Source organism: Triticum dicoccoides, chromosome 1B, assembly GCF_002162155.2.
Source record: "Triticum dicoccoides isolate Atlit2015 ecotype Zavitan chromosome 1B, WEW_v2.0, whole genome shotgun sequence".
NCBI lineage: Eukaryota > Viridiplantae > Streptophyta > Magnoliopsida > Poales > Poaceae > Triticum > Triticum dicoccoides.
The window spans coordinates 186,711,485-186,721,530 of record NC_041381.1 but is presented as its reverse complement, the minus strand read 5'-3'; the positions used below and the strand labels follow the sequence as shown (position 1 = coordinate 186,721,530).

Here is a 10,046-nt window from a genome sequence, read left to right as displayed (position 1 = left end):
TCGAGCCAATGCAATCAAGAAAGGTGGTCCAACTTGAGGGAGTCAAGATCGTCATCATCTAGCTCAAGTGGACCATGTGCAAGGCAAAGCTTGCCTTCCATTGTGGCGACAATGGACTTGTGAAGATGTGCAGAAGAGTGGCTCACCCATAGTGGAGTATGGGGGAGAAATCAACTAGTCTTCTTCGAGCCAATGCAATCAAGAAAGGTGGTCCAACTTGAGGGAGTCAAGATCGTCATCATCTAGCTCAAGTGGACCATGTGCAAGGCAAAGGTTTGCCCTTGATAGGTTTTCTATTTTACTGGTCTCACGGTAGTTGTGGGAGACCGGGTTATAGGATTGATTGCCGTACTATCAAGGGGGGCTCTCGATGAGTTGCTCGATCGTATCGTTCGTAGAGAGTCAAACCATTGCATCCTTGCATCATCTTTTTGGTTCTTGTTTGGTTCTTCTCCTTGTGAGATTTGGAGCTTATGGTCATTTTTATGACAAGCTCGAGTTCATCGGAAACGGAGTTCGCATGCGTCTTCTATGATGTTTTCGGTGTTGGAGGTTTTACCAGTCTTATCTAAGGAAGGGTTCTCACCATTTTCTTATGTGCCTTTTCTCATTTGCTTCTTATTGATATTTCTATCAAGATTGTGTTAGCCCTTGTTGCTAGCTTTCCAACAAACTTGGTTTCATCGAATTCGGAGCTCGTATGCGAAAGTTGTGGCTGTTTTGATATTGCTTGTTTTACATAGAGAGGTTGTACCGGTTGACCGGTACAACCGGTGTTTGGAGCGGTTGTACCGCTCCAGAATTGGTCCGGAGGTTGTACCGGCCATGTACCGCTCTACCACCGGACTAGTTTCTGTTTTGGAGCGGTTCTTGGGCGGTTGTTGACCGATTTAACCAGTTTAACCGGTACTACCGGTTCCTCAGGCTGTTGTACCGCTTAGAGCTTTTCCCAGGTTGGTTTTTCCTCTGCTTTGGCCGGTTGTACCGGTTCGTGCACCGGTTGTACCGGTCCAACAGTTTTCTGCACATAACGGGCAGATTCGTGGTGACCTATTTAAGGGGGTCTTCTTCCTCAATGGTTCCCCATCTTTTGAGCTCGTGTTCTTCCCCCATTGTTGACCTTCTCCGAGCTTGCTATCTCTCAATCCCTCCATGGATTCTTGCTAGTTTTTGAGGGAAAAGAGAGAGGAGATCTAGATCCACATTTCCACCAATCACTTTCTCATCTATGTGAGGGGAACCCCTTGGATCTAGTTCTTGGAGTTCTTGGTGTTCTCCTTCTTGTTCTTCCTCTCATTTTCCTCCCTAGCACTAGTTGCTTCGGTGGGATTTGAGAGAGAAGGACTTGGGCACTCCGTGTGCCCTTGCCATTGCATTTGGTGCATCGGTTTGAGTTCTCCACGGTGATACGTGGAAGTTACAAGTTGAGAAGCTTATTACTCTTGGGTGCTTGGTGCCCTTGAGCTTGTTCCTCTTGGGTGCTTGGGCGTCCTAGACGGTTGGTGGTGTTCGGAGCTCAATCATTGTGGTGTAAAGCTCCGGGCAAGCGTCGGGGTCTCCAATTAGGTTGTGGAGACCGCCTCGAGCAATTTGACGGGTACCGGTGACCGCCCCCAAGGGTTGCCAAAGTGTACGGGTTCGGTGACCGCCCCCAAGAGTTGCCATTTGTACGGGTTCGGTGACCGCCCTCAAGGGTCCCTTAGTGGAATCACGACATCTTGCATTGTGCGAGGGCGTGAGGAGATTACGGTGGCCCTAGTGGCTTCTTGGGGAGCATTGTGCCTCCACACCGCTCCAAACGGAGATTAGCATCCGCAAGGGTGTGAACTTCGGGATACATCGTCGTCTCCACGTGCCTCGGTTATCTCTTACCCGAGCCCTTTACTTATGCACTTTACTTTGTGATAGCCATATTGTTCTTTGTCATATATCTTGCTATCACATAGTTGCTTATATTGCTTAGCATAAGTTGTTGGTGCACATAGGTGAGCCTAGTTGTTTTAGGTTTTGTGCTTGACAAATTAACCGTTAGGTTTATTCCGCATTTGTTCAAGCCTAAATCGTAATTATTTTAAAACGCCTATTCACCCCCCTCTAGGCGACATCCACGATCTTTCAGACACAACTAGGGGCATAAATCTAATTATCCCTTTATTCAAACTCATTCCGACCGCTAGGGGCTGCGCACAAATGCATGCCAGCATATTGGCCTTTCCTGCAGTTGAGCATCCGCGCCATTCGTCGAAGCTTCACTTCTAGCCGACCTAACAGTAAAAGTCTTAAATAGCACGCTATAGCATTTACGAGTGGTTCTGTGCTAAGGGATTTTTGTCCAAATGCATGAACACACATTTTAAATAGCGCGATATAACTCCACTACAACATGCTATAACGTTTAGAAGAGGTCCGACACTAAGAGGCTTAGCGCGCTATTTAAAACTATGAGTAAGACAAGTAACATTGAGTTGCTAAAAGCATACAAAAAGTAACACAAGTTTTGCAAGTTTGAGAAAGTTTTCCCCTCATTCTTGAATCTAGCAATTTGTACTCTTCATTTTAGTGAAACTCTGGAAGACATGGTGACAATAATATTACTTCACAATGTTACTAGCTACGAGGGTAACCATATATGTGAGTTTATAGAGTTACGGGCTTCTTTGCCCATTGCGATGCACGGGCATATGTACTACTCCCTCTGTCCCATAATATAAGAACATTTTTAACACTACACTAGTGTCAAGAGCGTTCTTATATTACGGGACAGAGGGAATAGTAAAATCAAAAGTTAAAGTTTGACCCAAAATATAAGAGGCGCTAATAAAGCCGGACATAGTATAGATGTAACCAAATAATTTGTCTTCATAATATTTTTTTGGGAAAACTTCCGATCTATTTATCTTCAATCATGGTAGTACAACAAACACTAAAAAAATACATCTATATCTGTAGACCACATAGCGACGATTACAAACACTGAAGCGATCTGAATGGGCATCGCTCTCATCGATCCTCCCTCGCCAGAGCCAGACAAACCTTATTCTAGTAGACAGTCGGAAAGTCATCGTATTAAGGCCCCATGGGATCAATGCTCCAGAACAACAACCGCCGTCGATGAAGAGTAGCGTAAATCAGAAGAATCCAACCTAAAGGCACACGGATATAGAACACATTCGAGCAAATCCACCAAAGATAGATCTGCCGGAATCACACCTTCACACGCTCATCGACGATGCTAAGACACACCACCGAAACGGGGTTAGGTAGGAAAAACCTTATTCCGTCTTCAAGCAGTTGCTGCCCTCTCGTCTTTCGAATAGGACACAAAACTTAACAAGAAAGATATAAAAACAGAGCCCTCCCATCGGTAAGGGCAGAGATCCACTCCGCCTTTATGGCCCTGAGGCTATCGAAGATGAGACGGACTAACGACGGCGCCGGCGGGAGGCAATGAAACCCTAACTATTTGGGGTGGCGGCGGCTGTAAGGTAGTCGTCTATTAGCCACGGCTATGCCTGGCAATGGGCAGCCCGACCAGACTCGGCCCGAAAATCCCGGGCTGGGCTGAGCCCGTGCATGCCATTAGGCCGGGCTCGGGCCTGGAAATCGAGCCCGACGGGCAAATCGGGCTGGACTCGGGCTTGCGTAAAACAAGATTTTAGCCATAGCCGGGCCGGGCCTATCAGGCCGCCTCAGGCTTTTTCGGGCTCAGGCCTGATTTAGGGCCCGTTTGGTTTCAAATAAGACACCAACTTATAAGTCGAAAAGTGAAAACAGTGACTTATTTTGCCAAATAGACCCAACTTATAAGTCACCCCAACTTATAAGTCATAAGTTGCTCCACCCCAACTTAAAACTTACAAGTCACTCTCTTTTGCGTGGGTCCCACCACCTGCATGATGTGGATTAATGTGGGAAGATGTGATCAGGTGACTTATAAGTCAGGTAAAGTCACGCATGTTTAATCGTTACCTCATTTATAAGTCAGATGACTTATTAAAACCAAACAAGCCCTTAGTAGGCTCGATAGTCGGACCGGACTGGGCTCAGACCTGGGTTTTCAGCACCGGGCATCTATGGCCCGGCGCGAAGCCCCTGGCCCTGAGGTATACCACAGCCAACGCTTCGCATTGTGTTGTCTTTATATCTGTTGTCGCCCACGTGTCAGCGGACTAACCACAGCCAACGCTTCGCATCGCCAGTTCGCCGCCACCACTGGGTCCCCGAGGACGCACGCGCCCACATGTCAGTGAGCGGGACAAAACGGAGAACTCCGTTCTCTCCGTCGGAAACAGAATGGCCGCCGTCAGTCCCTCTACAGCCAGGCCCCTCTCTCCCGCTCCGAGCGCGGTCCCACGCCGGGGCCAACATGTCAGTGACAGCAAAACAAGCCAGATGGCGCCTACCAGCGTACTTGCACAGCACCGACGCATCCGCACCGTACTGGCCTCTTCCCCTCCCACGCTTCCTTTTCCCGCTCCGCTCCTCCTCCTCGCCGCCCCCCGCCTCCGTCCCGCCCGCTAGGGTTTCCGCCTCGGCCGCCGCCGACGACGGCCAGCCGGTGCACGCCGCCTCAGTGCCGGTGAGCTCTCTCGTAGAACCCGTACCGCGTGCTGCTCGCTTGCTGGGGCTGGGCTTGTCCGTTTCCGCTTCGGGTGTACGTTGTACGTACAGCGCAGCGAGGATTTTGTTCCGCGGTGGCGTGCTCCGATCATGTGCGACGGGGGTTCGGTGCCGGCGAGCGAGCTCTCTTCCCTGGCTCGAACCCCTTGTCGCCGTACGGTTTTCTGCTCGCTGGCTGGAGCCTGGAGGCACGGTTTTTTGGGGTTTCTGCATTCGGTGCTGTAGAGAGGGTTTGGCTTCGCGGTGGTGCGGTCGGATCGTGTGCCCCGGGGCTGGGAAGTCACCGCGGATCGGTGTTGAACGATCTAGGGTTTCGTGCTTCGCTTGGGTGGCCGTAGCGTAGCCTGGGCCGGTTTTGTTGGTTCGGTATGCCCGTTGGGGTGAAATGGAGGTGCATTTGTGATGAAGGGGCTCCTTTTGCCGCTCACGTGGCATTGTTTTATTGGGCTTTATGGTGGACAGGCCAATTGGACTGTCAATTTTGCAATAACAAAGTCATGGCTGAATGTTTGGTTTTGCTCCCAAAAAAAAGCTGAATGTTTGGTGTACTGTGCTTTGCTGGTTGGCTGGTCTGATGCATGCGTTCGTTCTTGGGGTTTGTAAGAATAGAGGAAATGGGGGTGTGAAGAGTTTAGCTCTGAGTAGGCTTAGATTGATAGCATGTGGTTTAGCTAGCCACGGATAGGCGGGTTACACATGTTCGAATTGCCCTGGATTGGCAGTTACAATTATTGCAATTGCTTGTGTAGTTGCATGGCTAACTAAATGGGCTTGTTGCAAATACCACGATCTTGTATTTCTGTCATCGCACTGTTTGGGGGGTTTTGGGATGGGATTTTGCCCTATGTTTGTTTGGAGTATAGCCTTTCACTTGTTTCCCAATGGTTTTGAAATGATGCAGCATTAGCAGGTTTTGGAGCAAGTTCTGTTTTACTTTTAATTGATGGATTGGAATTTTTTACTGTGGTTGTTAGGGATAGGCAAATGGGGCTGTCAGTTTTGCAATTACCAATTCATAGCTGAATGTTTGGTGTGCTTTGCTGGTTGGCTGGTTCGATGCATGTGTTTGTTACTTTGTTCCATGTTTTTGTGTAGTTACATGGCTTACTAAATGGGCTTGCTGCAAATACCATGATCTTGTATTTCTGCTATCGCGCTGTTTTGGGGGTTGTGCCTATGCTTGTTCGGGTATAGCTTTCACTTGTTTCCCAATGGTTTTGATGATGCAGCATTAGCAGGTTTTGAGTTAACGAACTAAGTTCTGTTTTACTTTTAACGGATGGATCAGAACTACTGTTCCAAGGTCAATTTTTATTACCAAGCGATGCTAATAGATGATTCGGAATGTCGGAACTGTTGGTTGCATGGGTTGCCTTGTATGTTCAGAAGCCATTTTGCTAATTATGTTGATGAACTGATCGTGAGATGTTTCAGTTGTAGATCGACCAGTGCCCGTCTTTCAGAGTGACTGCATTCCATGGATCTCGAGGCAAACTCTGAGCTCATATTTGGAGAGGAATTCTGCTTTCCTGCTAACGCGACTTACTATCCGACTCCATATGGTCCAACTGGTAATATTTGATGACTTCTTAATTAAGTGATAAGTCTTGCTGGTTGAGTTGCATAGTTAATGACTTAATGTGTCACCTGACTTTATTCTCTCGGTTGCAGGAATTACTCTGCCTGCTGAGTTGTATGAGCACCAGGCAATTTGGAGATGTGGTGATCAAGATCTACACTACTTGGTTAGTGCTGCAGAAGTGCAGAATGCTATTTCGTTCTTGATTCAATTGTTCTCCAATGTGTTTGATTAGGTATGTACTTGTCCCTCGACAGGGCCAACAGGCTGAAGGCACATCATACTCGTATTATGTTGTCCCTGACTATGGGATTGCACATTCTCCCCGTGGCCCTTACCCTTCAGGACATTGTGCTATAGCTGATGGCAGGTTTGCTAGATCCCGAGAGTATCTTGCTAAGACTGCTGACATCGCATGCCACCAACCAGTTCCTATACCCCACTATGATCTCCCATCTGCTGCACAGTGGGGCCCAGCTAGCACGTCGCAAACTCTTATGTGCAATGATAGTCTGTTCATCCCCACTGATCAAGGCCAAAGTTTCCCTGTTGTTCCAAAAAAGGGTATTACATGGAATCCATCTCTACAATCAACTAGTGTTTCTTCAAAGAAATTCGAAAACCATGCTATGCTATCAACAGTACAACTGCATAGTACAGATCCATGGAAGCAAAATCTAGCAGCTGGAAGTGGAACTATGGTACCTGCTAAACTTGGCCGTGCTCTACAGGTATGCCTAATGCCGTCACACTTGTAATTGTTGAGTTATCCTTCTATTTTATGTTAGTAGTGTTGAACTTAAATAGCCAGGTCCTGTTAACGCCCTTATGCCTGTCATTCCATCTGTTGTAAGTACAACTGTACAAGCTAGTGGTTTTCTTTGGCCCTTCTATAGTAAACATTTATAAGAAGAGGTTAGATAATATATTTGTAGTTGCAAGTCAAGTGTTGATAATTATTACATTTATGACGGTAAATGCAGAGGAAATGCACTTGCCACTGGATGCATGTATTTGTACTCATGCCCCGGTCGGACATTCTGATGCCATGACAATATCTTCCAAACCTCTGTTTTCATGCGCAAAAAAAAGCCATCTTATAATTTTCCATGCTTTGATGACAAATCTCCTTATGATTAGGCATCACGACACTCTCTACATGGGGGAGTTCCTCCTGTCAAGTCCTCGCCGCAGACTAATCCATCATACAACTATAATGCTTCACATGTTGGATCGGACCTCCGTAAGATGGCCATAGCTGAGAAATTCCAACCAAGCTCAAAGCCAAGAAGCTATGTAAATGGTTTAACTGGAAAGTTGAGTTCAGTGTGTCGGCTGAACTTAAGTAAAGAAAAACAGCCAAGAGGTTCGACGTCGTCAGAAATAGTTGCCACATCCTATACATCAAGGCTGCGTATTGGCAATCCAGAGGGGAAAATCATCATTAAGACTGATCAATATAACAGGGACGACTTCGAGGTGGTGTATCCCAATGCAAAATTCTTTGTTATCAAGTCTTGGGGCGAGGCAAATGTTCACAAATCCATCAAATATGGTGTCTGGTCGAGCGGTCTTCAGGGAAACAAGAAGCTGGATAGTGCATTTAGAGATGCTCAAATGATAGCTGCAAGCAGTTCTACCTTGTGTCCAGTTTTTCTGTTCTTTTCGGTGAGTTTATGTTAATTTAAGGTGTATGGCCTGTTCTATTCTATTTCCTGTTTTTGATCTTGAATGCTGAACCTAAATCATTGTCCTAACAGGTCAATGAAAGTAACCATTTCTGTGGTGTTGCTGAGATGGTTGGCCCTGTTGATTTTCAAAAGGACATGGACTTTTGGAGCATGGATAGATGGGTTGGAAGTTTTCCTGTGAGGTGGCACATTATAAAGAATATACCAAATGTCGCCTTGAAATGTATCTTGCTGCGGAACAATGAAGATAAGCCTGTCACCTCCAGCAAAAATACACAAGAGGCACGTTTCTGAGATATCTCGCTAGTTTGCTTGCACAGAAAACAGCTGTTACTTAATAATGATTATTCACTCTGCATGTCTGTACATGTTTGTGTTGGTCTAATGTACAGTTTGTTGTTTGCTTGCTACTCCCTCCGTACCAACATAATTGAAGTTCTTGTCTTAAGTCAAGCTTTTTAAAGTTTTGACCAAGTTTAGAAAAATCTGCTAAGCTCTAGAATATCAAATGTATATATAATATGGAAATATATGTCATAATGAATCTAATGAAGCAAATTCGGTGTTGTAAATGTTGATATGTTTTTACATAGACTTGATCAAACTTAATGAAGTTTGACTTGGGTCAAACTTAGAATTCAATTATTTTGGAACGGAGGGGGTATTTTAGTACTGACCCTGCCTGCTGCTTTCACAAACAAACAGAAAATGAAAGCATGATGCTGAATCAATATGACTGGATAGCTTTGCTTCTTTGGATGCTGTTATCATCAATGACTGGATAGCTTTGCTTTAAGCTTGGGGCATATCTTTTACTGCCATTTCCCTTGATCTCACTCGGCAACCTCCTGCTGTTTTACTTGCAGATACACTATGTTCCCGGAACTAGTATGCTCAGGATCTTCAAAGGTTCAAAAACAAATGGATGTCTGCTTGATTGCTTCATGTTGTATGAGGCGGAAGAAGCAAGAGGCAGAAAATGCAGGATGTCCAAGCTTAGGCGTGATGCTCCACGTTTCATACCTGTCCCGAAGCTGTCTCTGCGCCATGCCTACGTTCCTCGGCAGCCCAAAGCTGACAGAATACTGATGGACAGAATTATCAGGGAGACGCACTATCTGGCAGGCAAAGGCATGCAGCAGAGCTCATGGGAAGAACCTGGGAACCTGGCTAGATATTCTGCCAAGGCGTCTGCACAGAAAGAAAACCGTAGCTCTGGAAAACAGGCTCGTGAGGATGTGGTGAAAGCTGTAATATACCAGCAGCAGCCCCTAGCTTCAAACATGCCGGCTGGTCCGGCTGGAGGACAACTAACCTGGGAGGAGGTTGAAGTCGCCCTGGTTGAAAAAGACCGCCCACAAACTGCTGCCAACATCTCATCGAAAGCACCTGAAGAGAGTCCAACTGAAGTTAAGAATGCCTTGGTGCACAGTGCATCATCAACTCCAGAAACGATTTATGAAGAAAAGAAGGTCATTGGGGAACACTGTGCTCGGGCAATCAGTCCTCCTATGAGTGAAGCCTGCTCAAGTTGCTTGATTGGTGATGTTCTGCGCATTGGTTCGATGCTGGTCCCGATGAAGATGTCCAACTAAAAGATTCAAAAACTTTCCTCTTATCAGCCGGAGCCGTGGTCTTGCTCGTTGATAGGAGGTCTCTCTTTTGGGTTCTGACTTGCTTGATAACCGTGGGAGTTAACGTTCTTCAGCTTAATAAGTAGGGCAGCCTGGGAACAATTTACTTGGGATTTTAGGCTCAGGGAGAGAGGCTTTCATGATTTTCACTTTTCAGGATCCTTTTTTGGGCCTACAGTCTACCAGCTCTCTGGAAAGGAATTATGCAAGCAGTGATGCGTTAAATTAAACGTCTTGGTAACGATGCATGAGCTTTCTGTTGCTCGTTTGTTGTGTTAAATTAAATGATATTACTATGCTGCTATTTATTTTTGTTGCTCATTGAGGTTTTTCCCAGGAAATTTAGTTCAACTTTATCTAACCCGTTTTGTCTACTCGATTTCATCAAATATCTACTTCAGTATGCATATCCCCTGATCCTTGAACTCTGTTGGGTTGTGTGTGCATGCATCATGGAGCTAGCTGTCAGTGAGATATTGGATTAGGTTGGTTGGTGGTGCATTTTGTACAATATTAAGTCTG

At 46.1% G+C, this 10,046-nt stretch overlaps 1 protein-coding gene across 2 annotated transcripts; it reads left to right on the top strand.

Annotated features, from left to right (window-relative positions):
• Positions 1-4,453: 4,453 nt before the first annotated feature.
• On the top strand, positions 4,454-9,845 carry LOC119327416 (YTH domain-containing protein ECT4-like). 2 transcript variants are annotated; one of them, XM_037600525.1, is made up of 7 exons: positions 4,454-4,579; positions 6,055-6,191; positions 6,292-6,365; positions 6,457-6,930; positions 7,340-7,867; positions 7,960-8,172; positions 8,757-9,845. In XM_037600525.1, exons 2-7 carry the CDS (start codon positions 6,098-6,100, stop codon positions 9,483-9,485), a joined length of 2,112 nt encoding a protein of 703 aa, XP_037456422.1. In that variant the 5' UTR covers positions 4,454-4,579; positions 6,055-6,097; the 3' UTR covers positions 9,486-9,845. The 2 variants fall into 2 exon arrangements, with proteins under 2 accessions (XP_037456422.1, XP_037456430.1); XM_037600533.1 differs by having other exon boundaries at positions 4,461-4,579; positions 6,061-6,191.
• The last annotated feature ends 201 nt before the right edge of the window (positions 9,846-10,046 follow it).